This window comes from Balaenoptera musculus, chromosome 10 (assembly GCF_009873245.2).
Source record: "Balaenoptera musculus isolate JJ_BM4_2016_0621 chromosome 10, mBalMus1.pri.v3, whole genome shotgun sequence".
Classification (NCBI taxonomy): Eukaryota; Metazoa; Chordata; class Mammalia; order Artiodactyla; family Balaenopteridae; genus Balaenoptera; species Balaenoptera musculus.
Window position 1 is genome coordinate 54,707,517 of NC_045794.1, and position 19,485 is coordinate 54,727,001.

The 19,485-nt window shown below is 46.6% G+C and overlaps 1 protein-coding gene across 1 annotated transcript; it reads left to right on the top strand.

Moving 5' to 3' along the window:
* The first annotated feature begins 5,236 nt into the window (after window positions 1-5,236).
* Window positions 5,237-18,746, top strand: DYRK2 (dual specificity tyrosine phosphorylation regulated kinase 2). Its single transcript, XM_036865271.1, has 3 exons — window positions 5,237-5,664; window positions 6,231-6,379; window positions 13,468-18,746. The coding sequence occupies exons 1-3, from the start codon at window positions 5,616-5,618 to the stop codon at window positions 15,073-15,075; spliced, it is 1,806 nt and encodes a 601-aa protein (XP_036721166.1). The 5' UTR covers window positions 5,237-5,615; the 3' UTR covers window positions 15,076-18,746.
* Window positions 18,747-19,485: the final 739 nt, after the last annotated feature.

Sequence of the window (19,485 nt, forward strand, 5' to 3'; positions counted from 1 at the left end):
AGCAAGGACTTTGCTTTGTTCCAAATACCAAGATCAATGCCTGACATGCAGTAAGAGCTTGATAATTGATTATATACGTACATGTATAGTTTTCCCCCACTATTTGAAAGTACAGCATTCCTTTGAAACCTTTTATAAGCTGGAATGGTGTCAAGCAAAGAAGCAATTACCTTAGGACTCATCTTGCTAACAAATGCACAGAATAAATGGAGATAACTCACAGATACTCACAGACAAGTTCAAAGCTGCGGTGGCTTGATGCGGAGATGCAGTTCCAGGGGAAAGAGCTTGGTGGCGCCACTCTCACTACTCGGGGGCGTGTGTGATGCCTCTGTACGGGACTCACTGCAAAACAAAGGCTGAATGCGATTTTTGCTTTTCGCCTTTTTTGTAAAAATGAAAATCCTCTTCGGATTTCTTTCGGTTAAGGAAAACAGGTACTCTTGTAGGTCTTTTGTAGAAGTGGAGTCCCTTTTCACTGTTTATAAGCATTTTCATTGTTCATAAGTTTGCATGTGGATGTTTGCCCTTAGCCCATCCTTGGCTAAAATAGTGTTCCATTTCGTATGTTTTTTACTGAGTCTGTGCTAAGGTAAGCCAGAAGCAATGGCCAGTGCAGCTCTCATGATGCTCCTAGAACAGACCTCTCCTTCCCACTGGCCCCTTCCTAGCTTCTAGATGGCATTACTTTTGGTTAGAGTGTCCCCAAAGATGCCAAGACCTGGAACCACAGGTCCTGTCCCCTGCTATTATCTGGTTTGCAAAATCGCACATTGTTTCTCTTACAGCAAACTTCCTAATAGAGAGTTGCTCTTATACTATCTTTACGCATTCGCTCCCCAGCAGGTTCAGGGTCCAGTATGATGGCTGGTGCCCTGGAATCAGCTCGCTCCTGGATGGCTGCCCCCAGCGCAGCCTGCTGGGCCTGTCTCCTGGGGGCTGACTGTGTGAGTTGAGCCAGAGGTGTGGGAGGCCTTGGCCTGGGGGCCTGCTGCTGGGGGCCCTACCTAGCGATGGCCCTCCTTATCCCTTTGAAGCTCCCGGACGCACCAGGCACCACTCTGCTGGCATTTGTCCTGGTGGTGTCAGAGGTAGAGGTCCCACTGGGCTCTTTAGCACAGTACTCCCCACATCCAGGATATAGCTTTCTCTTTTCTCTGCTTACTGCTTTTCTGTCTTTAGCATGCAGTTGGAAAAAGCAGATAAACTATCCCCAAGAAATGCTGGACAATATCCCCAGTCTTTCTAGATACCTAGCTCATCTAGGGGACAAATGCATCTCCTCCCTACCCCCCGTCCCCAGGATTAAGGAAACTGGCTCTGTAAGTACCCTGACCAGAACACCACCAAACTACCCTGACACTTCTGATCACCAACTCTCGAGTGGTGATCTGATAGACGTTTCTTCCTGATTTCCATACCAGCAGTGGCCACAGAGGTAAAGGCAGATACCAGTGGCCATTTGGCTATGGCATCCATGCCCCCTACATCTGAGGAGTTACATTCCTGGACTTCAGGCCATATGGTCTTGATGTTCTTCTCTAGGTGGTTCTGGACCTTGGTGATGGACATATGGAAGATGCCATCAGTAAATGGGATCCTTCCAAGGGGCGTTAGGCCCAACTTACACGTCTGTGTTACCCGAAATAAGGCAGTTCCTTAGTAATTTACCTTAGTTGTTTTAAAAGACGTTGTACTTTGTTTTCACATTTCCACAGCTGGTAAAGTTTCAGATAATTCTTATCCCAAATGTATCATCCATATCCCTAACCTTATAAAGATAGCAGTACCAACTCTCTCCCTGCCACTTCGAGCTGCCTCTATTCTGAATTGCTTACACTTCTCCCAGAGTACACTGTGCTTTCTTCTACTTGGTGCCTCTGCACGTCCTATCCTTCTGCCTAGAACGTCCTAGTCTGGCTTGTCTGACTGGCAAACTCCCAAGTCTCTTTAACATCACAGCTCTTTCGAGGCCAGTCACCTCCTAAGTAGAGCTCATCACTCCCTCCTGTGTGCCACCATTGTGCCTCCTACATGCCTTGATTTCTGCCCCGTCACATCATTAAGGGTCTTGCCTCCCCTACTGGATTGTGATTCTTAATAACCATTACCAGAGCCAGGGATTATTTATTTAAATATGCAGCCCCAGTACGAATAGTGTCAAAAATATGTTAGGTGCTGACTGTTTATTGCTTCACTGAATAGAAGAATGAGGTCCTAACAGATTGCCCGACTGGAGCCTCACCCACGACATCTGATGATTCATCCTATCCCCTAGGCCCAGCACACACTGAATTCTTTGTACATGTTCCTGGGATAAAGAGATTCAATATGTTTTGAAACCAGTAATTTTCTTGTTCATTTCCAATTTTCTCTGTGATCAGTACTTTTCTCAGTGAAGAATCGACTTCCTTCCATCCACAAGACTCCATTCTGAGTTCCCCAAAGTTTCTTTCTTTCTCATCCTGCTACATCCTGCCTACCTGTCATTTGAATCTGGATTTTATAAATATTCGGAACAGATGGAGTTTTTACAACGGGCAAGAACCAAAGACCAGACTCTTACTAACTGAATGGAGCCCCCTAAGGAGGTTACTGTTAACAGCAACACAACTCTGACCTGGTTATGAGTCATGACGATTAAACATGAGAGTATCTGTGAAAGGGTTTTATACAGAGATTACTGTAGTATAATTGATAATGATGCATTAGAATAATAGAGTTTGAGGGTAATACCTACTAGAATTCACCCAGTTCATTCTCCTTGAAAGTTCAGGGAGTGCATTTGTACATTTTTCTATTTGACATTAATACAGGTTGAGGCCGTCAATATTTAATAAAATGAGAGAAATCCGAGCAATTGTAAATACTAATTTAGAGGTCAGCAAGAATATAATTTTGAAAGGTGTACCATTTATAATTAAAATAGCTAAAGATATTAGACTAATTGCAAATTTTCCTCAAGGTAAGAAACCAGAAGATAAAAAATTGAAATTGTACTTATCGTGTCATAAAACAACATACTAGGAAAAGTTCTCTAAACAAGCAGTTTTTCTTTGACTAAAGTTAATGATTCATTGTGTCCCTTTGTTTATAAAAAAAGTCAGTGTTCCTTTTCCTCATGTTTAATGTGGAAATTAATATTTCTAATTTGGATTTCACACACTATGACTTCCAGGAGTTAGCATTTTTCTTATTCATGAAAAAGCAGGAGAATATTTAGCTTCTGTTGAAGTAATGTAAGAATAATTTGAGCGAAAGCTGGGTCCGGTTATATTAAAATTGAATTTCTGGCTTCACATTTTTCATCTGAACATCAGTTGTATGGAACGCTCATTAAGAAAAGGAAGATAGTATGAAAATAATTGTTTGAAAGGGAAGGAAGGAAAAGAGGTGTGATGTTTCTTAAAAGCCAAGGTAACAGAGAGCAGAGTGAGATTAAACTGAGTCAGAAAATGAGTTCTAGCTTCAACTCTGCTGCTAAGTAATCCCTTTTCTTTTAGTTAATTCTGAACACTGAATATGTTTCCCCACGTGAATTTGAATGTCATAGTCTCTGATGACAAGCAAGGGGGAATATCTCTTGCTGGGACCAGATCAGGTCATCACTCTTCTTTGTAAAGGTTTATTATTGGATTGATTGTTTCACTGTGTTTCTACTTTATTGGGAGAAGGCACCAAGAGGATTTTTTAGAGGGACATATTACTAGACACAGTTCTACTCTTTGCCACCTGTTCCCTCTGCCAACACCCTCAGTCCTTGATGCCCCTGTAGGAGCCCTGGAGACTCTGAGAAGGCCACACTGTAACTCTGAAACACTCATTTTGGGGCATTTGTATTTAGCTGAGGGTGATCTTGCTGGGAGGTTGCTATGACAATTTGCAAACAGTAGAGGCGACGGTCCCCGTTCTGATTTGAGTCTGCACTAGCTCAGGCCTGCACACTTGGTCCAGCCAGGGGCAGCAGATACACAGGACAGATCATAACGGACCCAGGTCCGCAGGAGAACTTCAGAAACCAGGCACGTCTGGGGAAGAAAGTGCAAGGCAAACTTTCGGTTCCGTCATCCGGAATTGCCGGGCTTCCCCCCCCCCGACCCTCCCGTTGAAGTGACAAAACCTGTGACCTTTGGACAAAGGCATGTGCCACAGACACCAGGACGCGGGTGTGAGATGGGCAAGTAGTTTTTCAGTCTGCAAGGGAAAGAGAGGCTGTATATGGCAAATTCAAAGGACAGGGAAATTCTCCGTGTCTTGGATGGGAAGGGGAAAAAGACTTGTGTCTGGGGAGGAGAGGAATTAAAGGTGTCGCTCGGGAAGGTGTACCTCTCCCAGTGGCCGCGCAGGGGAAAGGCTCGGAGTTGTAAGGAAATGGGAGGCGTCTCTGATGTTTATTTTTGCCTAGCAACCCACAGCCAACTGCTTCCCCGGCAACCATCCACACGCGCCTCTCTGCATCCCCTTGTCCTAGAGACTGGAGAGCGGTCACTTGGTGTCAGTAAATCGGGGAGGGACTGTGTGTGGTGGAGGTGGAGGTGGGAGGGCAGCCCCCTCCTTGGCCCACACTCGGGGTCCCCAGGCTAAGGCGCGGCCCTCCAGAGGGTTGGACTTTCCTTACCGAGGTGACCCCCGGCACAACTAAGTTATTTACCTGATCAGCTGGGGAGAGGAGGTGCTTAAGCCACTGGGACCCGGAAGGCGGGGAGGGGGGGCAGTATTGTCTGTGAGCAGCCATCAGGTTCGGAAAGCTGAAAATGCATATACGGTTGGGGGTGCGCTCGCAAGGGGAGGGGGGGGGTCTCTGCAGCGATTTCGGTGGGAGGGAAGCAATGGTAGGTTGCGCTGCAGGGAAGGGGAGGGGTGCTGCAGGGGCGGGCGAGGCCGGGGAGGGGAGAAGGCCGTCAGCAGGGGAACCGTGCAGATGGCCGGAGGGGGAGGCCAAGGGCGAGCGGAGGCTGCAGAGTTTTCGGGGGAGTGGAGGGGTGGCCATGCCGACGACTGGGGTGCGTGCTAGGGAGGAGGAGTGGGTGGGAGGGACTCTGGTGGGCGGCTGGGTCGGGGAGGGGTGTGCGCGGGAGTGTGTGGCGCGGCCTGGGGTGGGGTGGGGGAGTCCGGGGGCGGGGCCTGCCCGGTGGCTGAGGGAGCGGGGGCGGGGCTGCCCTTCTCGGCCGCGCGGTGCGCGGGCGCCTAGCGAGTGTGCGCGGGGGCGCGCGTGCGCGGGCCCGGGAGGAGGCTCCCGAGCCAGTCGGCCGAGGCGGCGCAGCCAGCTCCCCCGCGCCCTATGTGAGGGAATCGGGGAGGCCTGCGGCGCGCCGGGGAGGGCGAGGCATGTGCACGGGCCGGAGGGTGCTGCGGCCGCCCGAGGAAGAGGACGGCGGCGGCGAGGAGAGCGGGGGGCTCGCGGCGGCGGGCCCGGGCCGAGGGGATGCAGCGGACTGTGTGTGTCTGGCTGTAGCTGACGGGAGGCGGCGAGGAGGAGCCGGAGATCCGCGAGAGGGGCGACCAGGAGGCGCGGCGGTGGCGGCCGCGAGAAGTAGCAGTAGGACGGGCGGCGGCGGTGGCGGAGACGGAGACGGAGACGGCAGCCCTGAGATGCATTTTCCTCTCCAGCGGCCATGTTAACCAGGAAACCTTCGGCCGCCGCTCCCGCCGCCTACCCGACCGGTAAGGAGGCCCGGGCCCCGCGCCGCCCGGGGCGCGCCGCCCCGCGGCCCCCGGGCCAGCCCTCGTGGCGCGGGCTCCCGCTACCAGCGGGACCTCGAACAAAGTCTGCGCCGCGGCGGGGCGGCGCGGGGTCCCCCGGGCGGACGGCGCGCCTTCGTCTCGGCTCCGCTCATTGTTACACGCGAGCTCCGAAGCTCCTCCGAGCCGGCCGGGGGCCGTCCCGGGCCTCCCCCGCCCGGGACTCTGCGAGGCGGCGGCGCCCGGGTTGGCAGTCCAGCCCTGCTCCAGGCCTGCGGCCGCCCGCAACGTGAGCCGCCGGGTCGCGAACTCGCTCGTGCGCCAGGGGCCCGACTTAACTTTGCAGCCGCCCGAGCCCCGCCCCGCGGGAGCGCCGGGTGTCTGCGTCCCCGGCCTCCTGCCGCTCCGGGACGCCCGCGTTCACGGTCCCCGGCTCTGCCCCGGGGAGAGCGGGCTCCGCAGCCTGGAGGGGTGGGGCGGGGCCACCAGGTCCGGGTGACTTTCTCCCCCTTGACCCTCTTTTGTCTCCTCCCGCGCGTGGCTGCCAGGCCGAGGAGGGGACAGCGCCGTTCGCCAGCTTCAGGCTTCCCCGGGGCTCGGTGCGGGGGCCCCCCGGAGCGGAGTGGGGACCGGCCCGCCCTCCCCCATCGCCCTGCCGCCGCTCCGGGCCAGCAACGCTGCCACCGCAGCCCACACGGTAAGACCCAGGCCGCGGGCGGCGGGGAGAGAGGGGCGGGAGGGGCCCGGGGCACAGGCACCCGGACTTGGGGGATAATGCGGGCGGGAGAGGGGAGAGAGGTCGAAGTGCGAGTGTCTCCACGCCAGTGGCCTCTCCGGGACGCCGCCCTCTGGAACTTGAGCGAGCCCAAAGCCGCAGCCACAAAGGAGGATTCGTGGCGTGGGCCCCTCACTTCCCCTCCGGAGCCCGCCCACCCCTGCGCTCCTCTTCCTCGGAACTTCCTCCTGGTCGCTTTCCTTCTCTCTTCGCTCCCCCTCCCCCTTTTTTTCCCGTCCTTGCTTCCTCGAGCTCCTTTTCCCTGACCCGATAAACATCCCTGCCCCTCCACCACCACGTTGGGTAGTGGGTATTTATAGAAACACATATGTGTTAGGGGACAGCCAGGCCGTCCTGCCCGGAAAATCGATGCCCCAAAGAGCGTCCCGGGCCTGGCTCTACCCAGCAGGGAGCACCGACAATTGTCCTCCGCGTGTGGAAGCATGTTTTATGAGTGCTACAGGTTTGAGCACAGCAGAAATTGTAATTAACGTTAACAAAAATAAGAGCCGCAGCAGCAGTCAAAACAACACGCCACCCCTGTAGGATTCTGCAGTTGGATATTATTCACAAGAAAAGGGCCGGCTTTGCCTCGGAAGGAGGTGGGAAGGGATGGGCACCTGACAGGTGCTGTGGTCCCTCAGAGGGCCAAGAGGGAACTGGGAGCTTGGCGCGGGGCTGGTGGCTGCAGAGATCAGCAAGCTGGCTTCACTTCAGACGAGATCGGGCGCGTTCAGGGTGGTATGGCCGTAGACTGGACTGGACTTCAGTACATACCTTTTCTCGGCTCCCAGAGATAGCCCTTGGATGGTGGCTGACAGCCTAGGGGAGATGTGCCCTGGAGGAGTTGATGGCTTCCAAGGTCTTGTTTCCGATTGGATCTTCCAGAGGAACTGCCTAAGATGGTTCTGTATGAGGGGTGCTTGCTAAGGATATGGCTTTGTTTGCCAAGTGAAAGTTAAGTTCTTGCAGAAAAGGCCATTTCTAGCCTTCAGAGGAGCAGCTCTGAGGGTCATGTGTTATGGGGAAACTTGTTTATGGGGAGAATTTATAAGCGGATGGCTAGAGTGGAATATTTTCTCTTAGACCTGGACGTCTGTGCACAGTTCCCCAGGAACATGTTTTCTTCTTATATTTTCTTTCTCTCTCTCCTTCTCCTTTCTGTCTCTCCTGACACATCTAGACCCAGGGGCTAAGAATTCACTGCACAGAAGTTAACCAATCTGTTGGGCTGTGGTTAATGGAAGAGCATCAGTAGGCTGTTGATTCTGTGTGTTAGACTTGAATGTTCTTGTCACGGTGATGTTTTAGTTGAGAAATTGCCATTGGGTTTAGGTGTTTCAGTTTGGTTTGGAATCATCTGACAATTTGGAAAATAAAACATCCAGTTTTTTTCCATGTGTGAATGTAATCACATGAATTGGTATGACCTGGAAAAGAAATACTACTTGGTTTGCATCCGGCTTCCAGTTATGTAAGGGTGGGCTTTGCTTGATCAGAGCCTCTTTACAACTGAAATATGTAATGAGATGACAGAAAATGATACTAGAGGAACAGCCTGTGGTGGACCAGAAATGAAAAGATGTGTGGGTGCTTCTCGGGACTCCTAATGATGGTGCGTATATTTTGCTGTGGTATCTACCAGATTTACCTGTGATTAACTTACCTGAACTTCAGTAAGCTGTTGATCATTAGAAGCTTGGTTTTGAAAGCATGAATTTGGGTTTTGGTTGTTCTTTAGTTTTGATTTTATTTGCACAGCACTGCAGACTTCCTCAAACAGGCAAGTAAAAGGACCACAGAGTTTATCTGGTTCTACTCCTTCATTTTACAGATGAGGAAGGAGTCAGACAAGTGAACTGGTTTGGTCAAGACTCCTGAGCCAATTCCTATCAAGGCTGGAGCTAAAGCCCAGGCCCTCCTGAGTCCAGCTTTAACACACTGCTTGACTGTTAATTCTAGGAAATTGTATTCGTTTTGTTACAAATGCAAGAACCTTAGCAGATCCATGTGTCCATATGTCTTTCAGATTTTTGTAAGCTTTTAGTTTTTAATTTCACAGCAGTTACAACTAGGAAGAGCTATTTTTGAATGGGTAGGGGGAAGGGCATTACGGAGAGGAAAATAATCTCGTTGTGTTTGCCCATATTTTCTCTTGTAAATGATGTAGTTGGTAGATAAAGTGCATTGCCCTTTTGTACCCTATCTCTGTGGATATATTATACTTAGTCATTTTATCTCTGTCCTAAAAGTGTACCCAATAACTATTTTGATTCCTATTAGTTTTTTTTCTTTTTAATGTTGTCTGGGAGATATTAATGTGCTTATTTTTAAAATTCTGAAATGTTAGTATTGTATCACTTTCATAACTGTTTAATATTTAAAGCACTCTCCAATTACCAGTTTTACCTTTATAAAATAATTGGAGTTAAAGAAGAATGAATATTCCCATTAAAAAAAAAAAACAGTTACGTTTGATAGAAGAAAAAGACATTTGACTCAGGGCCACACAGACCATCAATGTGTTTGAGGAGGAGCTAGAATTCCAATCTTTTTGGACTCAGTTCTATTCCCATAACTCTATACAGCATTTCTAAGATGACTTCAGCAAAGTTTTAAAACTCCCAGAAATGTTAACACAGTGAAGTATGTGCTGTTTTCCCTTTTATTTTTGGAAGACATTAAAACTACCAAATTGACTAGACTATTGTTCTTACATAATTTTTAATGCTAAAATGTGTCATGGTCAAAGAGGGCTTTTGGAGGTCTCTCTGCTTCAACCCATACGTTGTAGGTATCTAACAATTACATTCATTCAGTATTTTTAAATTCGAGAGGCACTGTGCTAGGTAGGCATTGGCAAATAGGAAAAAGTGAGTGAGAGGTTTTAAACATTCTTAAGTTTATGGTGTCGTCCTGGCATATGTATTGTGGAAATGTTTTGGCATTTCTAGGGCTTTTTTCCTCCCTTTTTATAGATCAGTTAATTGCGCTTCTGACCTGGGTTGTGATTGTAGAGTCCCACAGTGTTTAAGACTCAAAATCCTCCTTTACTAGCGCCTCCAAAATGAATCTCCCTAACATCTGGAAAGTTTTTAAGATTCCACATGTCACTTTTAGGTGTTTAGTTGATCTCTTCTGCTACAAGTACTCTTTAATGGGCTGTCATTTGCTTCCAAGTCTCTGCTGATGCAATGCAAGCCTAACATCTTGTGACTTGGGTCACTGGAGACAAGTCCCAATTCCCTGGGTGTTAACTTCATGTTTTCTTATGAAGGTACAAAGGTAGTTCTTAAGAATAACTCAAGAGTTATTAAGAGTTATTAAGTTCTTAAGAATAACTCAGAGAGGTGAGAGTTAACAAGGAGTGATGGACATGCGTTCTTCCACTCAACAGAAATTGACTGAGTACTTACTGTATGTTGGGTTGATGTCAATAAGGACTTAAAAAGATAAGAGGTGACCCCACCCTGGAATTGTTCACAGCCAGGTGGGTACATCAGGTGTGAAAACAGGTATGTAAAACGAAATAAGTGTTTTAATATATCAGTGCTCTATAAGCACCCTGGAAGGGAAAGGGACCATTTCACAGAAGAGGTGAGAGTTGAACTGCGCATTGAAGGGTGAGTATGAGTTTACCACGTAGTCCTGGTTAGGAAGGAGATTCCAAGCAGCATTTGGAAAGGACAATAATTCTAGCTCTCCTTTACTCAGTACTATACTAAGCACTCTATCTCTTTTACCTTATTTAATCCTCCTAATGGCCCTAATGAGGTAGCTTTGTTACCTTGTTTTTACAGATAAGGACTCTGAGGTTTAGAGAGATTAAGTAAATTGACCAAGGTGACACAGTTAGTAAGTGGTGGAGCTGGGATTCATTTCCCGTGCATCTAATTGAAAATCCCTGGGCACCTAACCATTATGAAACATAACCTCCCCAAAAACAGAGTGTAAAAGAGCGTGGTGTCTCCATGGGTCTTGGGGAATCCAGCTTATTCTCGGAGAGAATATGACAGTGGTGGGTGATACTGGAAGGACTCGGGTCCTATAGGCTCTACATTTGAGAACCTCATGTTCTTGCCTGTGAGGTCTCATATTATCTGTGGAAATGGGGTGCCTGTGTGGGCCTTAAGCAAAAGCAAGGGCAGTGTCAGCGTGACACTTTTCAGTGGTAACTCCAGAAGCATCGTGGAGAGAAGAGACTTGAGGAATTCTAGACTTAGAAGCAAGGGGACATGTTAAGAGGCTGCTTCGGTTGTCCCAGTGAGAGACAGCAGGAGTGTGAGGTGAGGCAGCGTGGATGGAGGGCAGTGGGGGGGGGGAGTGGGGCAGATAGGCATGACGGGGCTCCGCAGTGACTTGGGAAGGTGTGGGAGACGTGGAGACAAGAGTGATTATTCGGGGGTGAAGCCTTTTGTTGACCAGAAATTGAGGGTTGTGGGAGGAGGGAATGGTTTTGGTAGAAAAAGCGTGAGTTGAGTTTGAGTTGCTTGTGGGAAAGGTAGCTGATCTGGAGTCGGATACAGGGGGGGTCTTGAGCTCGGGAGACATAGATCGGGCTCCTTTGAGCTAGAGGTGCACATGTGGCGGATGTCAGCCCCTGGGGGGTTGCTGGAGCCCCGGCTGTGGTCACAGTCGACCAGGGAGAGTTACGGGAGTGAAAAGCCACCAGCGACTTGAGGCTTGAACCCTGGGGAACTCTGGAACCCTCCTTCATTGCTGCTGTGGAGGAGACCAAGAGAAGGTAGTTGGAAAGACAGGCGGTGATCCAGTTAATTGGCAAACTCTCTTTAGTTCTAGTCACTTAGCTTTTTTTGATGATATTTTGAATTATGCAGAATATTAAGATTGCTCTTGGAAAAATTGAAGTTGGTTTCTGAAGCTCAGAACGTTTTACTTTGTTCTCCTTTTAGGAGTTCCTAAAGCCCCAACGTTAATTTTGTCCCCAGTGAAGCCTCTTGCTTTTTGTAGCATGTATACTGGTAACGTCGGTTTTTCTTCTGAAATCTCTCCAAGCTGCCCTGAAGAGAGTGGTTCTCTAGGAGACATATATTTCTAATTTCAGGTCCTTTTATTCCCTGGTGCTTGAAAGACCATAGTGGAGAGGAGGAGAGGCTCAGAGAGTGAGGCTTGGGAACAAAAATCCATGGACAAGCCTGTACTACTTGTGTATATACCCAGGACTTCCTAATGCCTTTTTATGAACCGCTTTGCTTTTGGCATAGAACGAGGATAAAATAACCTGTCCAGCTACCTGACAGAAGATAAGTTCACTTAGCATGGAATATCATCTGTGAGTTTAATGAAAGGGGTTCAACTAGAAGTCTTCCAGAAATCTGAGAAATAAAATCTCTCAGTCAATGAAGTCATACTTCAGACAGGCCCAAGTACTATACTATATTCTACTTTGTTTTAGAAGATTGCAGAGAGAAAGTGCATACCTCAGATAGTCCTGTGCATGCTGTGTGTCAGTTAAAGAAAATTTGAAGGTCTTGGTCTCCTAGTAAGAAGGACTTGGAATTTCATTTTATAATCTAGGTAGTCCCAAACCACTTCCTGAATTATGATATTACATATACAGAGCACTTCTACGCATTTAGTGATACGTAAAGCCCAAGAGGTAGGATTTAGGAGGAGATGATGGGAAAAATACTGACAGTAGAGGACTTCAGCTAGTTGATTGTAAGCTCCTAAAGGGCAGGGACTCTGCCACACGTGTGGTTAGACCTCAGCTAACACTGGCTGAATGAATGAGATGGATTGTGAACAGCAAGTTGATCTTTAAGCTTTCATATAAAAATCATCTAGTGGGATGCTTTTAAGACTTGTGAGTGATTGTCTGAGGCTGGCAAGAATTCCTAACTGGGAGGGGATCCTGGCTGCTACTCCACTTCTACCCCTCACCTCTTGGCCATAATAATGCTTGAAAGAAATCCCAAGTAGATTCTCAGTAGGAAGGCTGGGGCCCCTTGGCTTATGCCATCAGTTTTGTTCAGACAGGAATGTTTGTGGATGGCATGTGTGCCTGAAATAGAAATGGCTACTTTGTATTCCTTGTCAGAAAGCTGAGTATCCCAGCAGCCGGGAGAAATACATGTCTTGAGAGAGCCAAGCCATTGACCAAAGGAAGGCCCAAAAGAGGGTGGCGGCTGGATTGTTGGGCTGAATGGCCTTAAATGGTCATCACAGCCAGTGAAGCCCAGAAACTTAAAAATAGGTTTGGGGTTTACAAGATGCTACAGAGTGCACATCTACATGGGAAACTTTCCAGCCTAAAAGTACAATTTTCTTTGCTTCTGGATCATGCACTTTCCTAGGTGTAATTAGTTTGATTTTCAGGTAGTGGAGAAGACCGAGAATGAAGACAGTAGTGTTCTCAGAATAGAGCTAAACACTGGAGAAGGAGTAGTAAACAAGACCGACCTGGTCCCTGCCCTCACGGTAATAAAGAAGCTACTAAGTGAAGTGTGAAAAATGTTACGATCTGGGGGCGGGAGAGCCAGTAGAGTGCCGACGTGTTTGTGCTTTTTCTGCATCCTCTTTCATCTTGATATCGAGTATGGGCTGCACGGCACCTCTATGATATCCCAGGCCCTGTGCTAAATCTTAGGTAGAGGATGATGAGCAAGAAGCATGGTCTCTGCCTCCCCTGAGGACTTACTCTAAGAGCCCCAAAAACACGTACAGCAGACTCTTTGTTACGTGTAGCAGCTATGGGGGTCTTTTTCTTCCGGATCCCAAGTTGGATAGCCTTCCCCAGCCAGCCCCCCAACCTCTTCTGCCTTTATTTCTGTCTGAGCCTGTCCACGTCACGTCCCCTCTCCCTGCCGGCGTGTGCGTGAGGTCCCTCCTGCGTGCGCAACTCTTTCCATTTAAGAAACCCGATTCTGGCTGTAAATTCAAACCGAATTGGATTTTGTAAAGGTGGGGGTGGGCGCCGATTTATAAAAGATCCCTTTCGAACAGACAGACGTCTTCCATTCTCTTGATGTGCCCTTTCTGAATTACAGATTGGCGGCAGTAAGCACACGATGAATGACCACCTACACGTCGGCAGCCACAGCCACGGACAGATCCAGGTTCAGCAGCTGTTTGAGGATAACAGTAACAAGCGGACAGTGCTCACAACACAACCAAATGGGCTTACAGCGGTGGGCAAGACGGGGCTGCCGGCGGTGCCGGAGCGGCAGCTGGAGAGCATCCACAGGCGGCAGGGGAGCTCCACCTCTCTGAAGTCTCTGGAAGGCATGGGGAAGGTGAAAACCACCCCCATGACACCCGAGCAAGCGATGAAGCAATACATGCAGAAACTAAGCAGCTTTGAACACCATGAGATTTTCAGCTACCCTGAAATATACTTCTTGGGTCCAAACGCAAAGAAGCGTCAGGGCATGACAGGCGGGCCGAACAACGGTGGCTACGACGATGACCAGGGATCCTACGTGCAGGTGCCTCACGATCACGTGGCTTACAGGTACGAGGTCCTCAAGGTCATTGGGAAGGGGAGCTTTGGGCAGGTGGTCAAGGCCTACGACCACAAAGTCCACCAGCACGTGGCCCTGAAGATGGTGAGGAACGAGAAGCGTTTCCACCGGCAGGCGGCCGAGGAGATCCGCATCCTGGAGCACCTGCGGAAGCAGGACAAGGACAACGCCATGAACGTCATCCACATGCTGGAGAACTTCACCTTCCGCAGCCACATCTGCATGACGTTCGAGCTGCTCAGCATGAACCTCTACGAGCTCATCAAGAAGAACAAGTTCCAGGGCTTCAGCCTGCCTTTGGTTCGCAAGTTCGCCCACTCCATCCTGCAGTGCCTGGATGCTTTGCACAAAAACAGGATAATTCACTGTGACTTGAAGCCCGAGAACATTTTATTGAAGCAGCAGGGTAGAAGCGGGATTAAAGTGATTGATTTTGGCTCCAGCTGTTACGAGCATCAGCGGGTCTACACGTACATCCAGTCCCGTTTTTACCGGGCCCCGGAAGTGATCCTCGGCGCCAGGTACGGCATGCCCATCGACATGTGGAGCCTGGGCTGCATCCTGGCGGAGCTCCTGACTGGATACCCCCTCTTGCCTGGGGAAGATGAAGGGGACCAGCTGGCCTGTATGATTGAACTGCTGGGCATGCCCTCCCAGAAACTGCTGGATGCATCCAAACGAGCCAAAAATTTTGTGAGCTCCAAGGGTTATCCCCGTTACTGCACCGTCACGACTCTCTCAGACGGCTCCGTGGTTCTCAACGGAGGCCGTTCCCGGAGGGGGAAACTGAGGGGCCCACCGGAGAGCAGAGAGTGGGGGAATGCACTGAAGGGGTGTGACGATCCCCTTTTCCTTGACTTCTTGAAACAGTGTTTGGAATGGGATCCTGCGGTTCGCATGACCCCTGGCCAGGCTTTGCGGCATCCCTGGCTGAGGAGGCGGCTGCCAAAGCCTCCAACGGGGGAGAAGACGTCAGTGAAAAGGATCACCGAGAGCACTGGTGCTATCACATCCATTTCCAAGTTACCTCCACCTTCCAGCTCAGCTTCCAAACTGAGGACTAATTTGGCACAGATGACAGATGCCAATGGGAATATTCAGCAGAGGACAGTGTTGCCAAAACTTGTTAGCTGAGCTCAGTACCCCCCGATGCTGGTAATTCTGAAAGATACGACATTGCTGAGCCTTACTGGGTTGAAAAGGAGTAGCTCAGACCTGTTTTTATTTGCTCAATAACTCGACTCATTTGTATCTTTTTGGCACTTATTTTAATGTAAGAAAGTTGTTCGTTTTGTTTTTATAAAATACATGGGGACAATGCTTTAAGTTTTTATACTTTCTGAAACTGTTTTTGTGTTCTAAAAGTACGATGAGCCTTACTGTATTTAGTGTGGCAGAGTAATAAACATCAGTGGCAGGCCATTGATTACGTCATGACTGCCGCGCATCTACAGATTGGTGTCAAAGACATTCACTACGTGTTCATGGTTCATAGTATATTCTCCCCAAGGTGATTGCCTCCGAAGGCCCCCCCTTCTCTCTCCACGCTTCAGGTTCATGCACAGGTGCAGCCTGTCCAGCTTTCGTTTGCCATAAGTTACCCAGGTGGTAGTGATGGTGGGAGGAAAATGGTAAGGATGCAAATGATATTCTAAGAAAAACTGCACCTTAGAGATTTTCCCCTAAAATAGTGCTCAAAGACAAAATCAAATCCCCACAGTTGAAATGCCCAGTTAGCATTCTGACATTCTAACGGCCGGCCAAGCAGACCTGGTGGATGAATGGAAACGTGTGTTCCTCCAGATTCTCCAGTGTGATCAGCGAGCTGTTTTGCAAAGAAGCCTTGTTTAACAAAATTGGTTTTGCACCTAAATTTAGAAATGTATTACATGAACTGTTCCTCCCTTCTCTTTGCTTTTCTCCCTGCTGTTCTTCTTTCACCACACATCTGTTGCTTACATTTAATTTCTTTTTCTTCCTTCAAATATATATCCCAGACTCCTAATACAGAATAGAGACATTTTAGCTGTGATTATGACCATCTTTTCATGTTCCAGTTTAAAAAAGAACAGCCTAGCTACTTAAGGTGGGGATTTCCATAGCTCCAAAGACGGTTTAGCAGATTAGACTGAGTTCACACTTTTCACGTGCCACAGTAAGGTTCTCTTAGCCTGGGAAAACATCAACTCTTTAAAAAGAGAGAGGGTTGAAAATCCTCTTCATGAACAGAAGTCATCGTGCTTGTTCAGTAAGGCCAATTTTAACAACAAATTCGAAGGAGGAACAGTTCAGCCTCAAGTTAAATGGTTTGATTTACTCTGTGCATCATTAGAAGAACCACAGACATTGCATTCCTCTGTTTTATTTTACTTTCGTTTGGATTGTACTGATTGTTTTTGTGGGAATGACACTTTACCTGGAAAAGTGAGAGTTAGGTAAAAGAATATTTTCTCCTCTGAATAATAATTATTTTCACAGTGAAAATTTCCGTATTTTATCACTAATATATGAGCAGTGATATATATCAATTTCAAGGCACGTGGAAAAAATTTTTTAGTATGTGCAATTTAATATAGAAAGATTTCTGCCTGTTTGGACAATAGGTTTTGGGTAGTATAAATTAGGATAAATACACTTTTATATGCACAGATATTATTGTATTGATTGCCTGTAAATTGATTTACAAGTACTTAAAGCATGGTCCCCAGCGAGGCCAAGAAAGTTTCCGGTTAAGTTCTTTTAATATTAATCCTACAGTTTCTCTTACTTTTAAGAAAAAAAAGGTAGTTTTGAACAAAACACTTCACTTATCTTGAGGCTTTGTCAGTTGATGGTGGAGAAAAATGCTCAGGAACTATTACAGATATTTGCCAAAAAAAATCAGTAATAAGATTAGCTTATTAATAAGATAGTGGTGTTGATATTTGCTTTACTATTTAAGGGTGTCACTGATAAATTAATTTATACTTCTGTTTTTAGAAATTATAGCTTCTTTCCCCTAGTCAAATTCTTTAGCCTGTTGTACACATTTCTGTGTAATCTGTGGAAGTGCAATAATGTTAGTAAGTTACATTTTAAATGATGCTCATGTGATGATACCCCCCAACCAGTGGCTTCTAGAATTTAAAGATTGTGTATTTATTATTAAAATTTTGGCTTAAAGGCATAAGAAGTGGCTTTGTAAAACCGCAAGCCTCTTAATGATGGTTAGCGTCTTTAAGTCATTAAAATAAACAAAAACATTAAGGCTGTTTTCCCGTTCCAGCGCTCCTCTTCCATCGTATCCACTCTCGAGATTTTCACTTTTAGTTTTAAATGTATGAACCTGAGCCTGCCATTAATATGAATATCCCTATAAAATGATTATCCATGTGAAAATTTATAAATGGGCTAATACTGCTTGTCTTCTCCCTCACCACACAAAACTGGTTCTTAAGATGCCAACAATGCATTTGTGACTATCTTTATTCACAAATGTAACCGGAAACTTTTAAGCCAAACTATAATGTGCAGCACTATTGGGGCTCCCCCAACACTGCACCCCCTAAATACAGGGAAATTTCCCTTATTCACAAGAGCCGCCATGTTCAGTGTTTAGTGACAGAGCTGCTTTTTAATTCTAGCTTAATTATAATGTCAAAAAAAAAAAATACCTGTTGCGTCATTGTGATTTTAAAACACAACTGAAGGGCTCCGATAGGCTACTAGGAGTTGGCTTGGAAACAGTCCTTGGTCTCACAGGTTACCATTGTCTAGGGATGTCTGAGCTGTTTTCAGATTTAGGAAGAGCACAGTGTGGTCTTGTCTTTGGTTGCGGTCTCATCTGGCTCCGTTTCTTGCACCCCCAGAGCGTGCATTACCACTTAAGTGTATTGCTACAACAGTGGAACAACAGTGATGCAAGACAGTGTAGATTAACAGTAGAGGAGAAATTGTGCCCTTAGTGATAACAATGTGCCTTTTGTTCTGAATGCCATGTTGTAGGGCATGCATTTTTTGGCCTCTTTAACTCTTTGAATACTAGATGGAACCCACCTCTGCAAAGATACATCTGTCTTAAACATCCAGTTACTTACAGGCCTTAATAGAAACCATAAGGCGTGAGTCATCGTCAGGCACCGAAAAAGGTAACCACTGGTTAGTTACACAGGGAATTCCTATGTTTAAGGGGTTAAAGATGGTCTTTGTTGTATCTTAACATCAGACTGATTTTTTAAACGATATTTTTTTTTGTTATGCTAACACTAGACAAAAATCAACTGTATTTGTAAAAATTTACCTCAAACCATTTAATTTTATAGTGTGATTAATCCCAGGGCATTTGGTATGAACCAAAGTGCATTCCTTTTATATGTGCCTGGCTCTAGTAAGGATGGCCAGGGATTTTTACAATTTGGGTGCAAGGCACTTAAGCCACTTTTAAACTTACTAGGTGGTTTGGAGTCATGTGGAAGGACTCCATCAGAATGTTAGGAAACACTTTAGGCATCAGTAGCATTGGGCCGTATTGGAATCTTCAAAGTGTGAATTATTTTCAAGAGAGCATTCATTTTTGTAATTTTTTTCATCAAGAATATTCTGGTAAGCAGAAGACTTAAAAAAAAAAACTGATTAGGTTGGTAAAGGTTTTAATATTGCCCAACATAATGCTGTGGTAGCATTTAAAAAAAAATAGTATTTGTGAACTCTCTGTTTCTTAGGGGCTTGTACATCTCTCTGCTATGGACATAGATAAAATTAATTGTAACTATACTCAGCTCAACTGCTACAGTTATGTCTAGGCAGTGGCTTGGGTTTCTATCGAGCAACAACTTAGACACGTGACTGTAATATGCTGCAACTGTGTGTACTGAAAATATGTGAAAATGGTTGAATGTGGACTGTGTATATATGTATGTAAAAATTTCTGTGGGATGCTGCTCTCGCCACTTAACATGAAATATGTTCTAGTGGATTTTAATCCTAGTGGCCAGTTCTATGATACTGTATGTATTGTACAGCTGATGACAGGAGTAAGACTGTTCAGTGAATATTTGTTAAATTTTATTGTCGTGGCCAGAGATAATTTCAGAATAAAATTTTAATGTCCTACCTTACTTTTCTCCCCTTTTCTAACTATAATTTTACTCTTGATCTATTTCTGGTATCAGTCTTGGTCTGGTAGCCTGGAGAGAGTTTAGAATACAAACATTTTTCAGCAATCACTGATTTTCTTTTATTAGTTCAATATAAATGTACAAATTCCAAGTCAGGAAGACTAAAGTTTTTAATAGGTAACTCTTTCTTTTCTCAGCATATTCTGTTCTTCTACCTTTAGTATTTCTGTGTTAATTTTCCTTTATAAAGCCTCTGCTATGTTCTCTATCATATAGATCTAGTATCTAGTATCTTGCTAGAACTTCAAAAAAACACTTTTTTTTTAACCTTCAAGTTGATAGTTAAGCTGTGGGAGCAGAGTCTAAATTATTTCCCACCAGTCTTCATTCTTTCCTATACACAAGTCCTGGGAAATTACTCTTCTGTGCTGTCACCAGCTCCCCCATA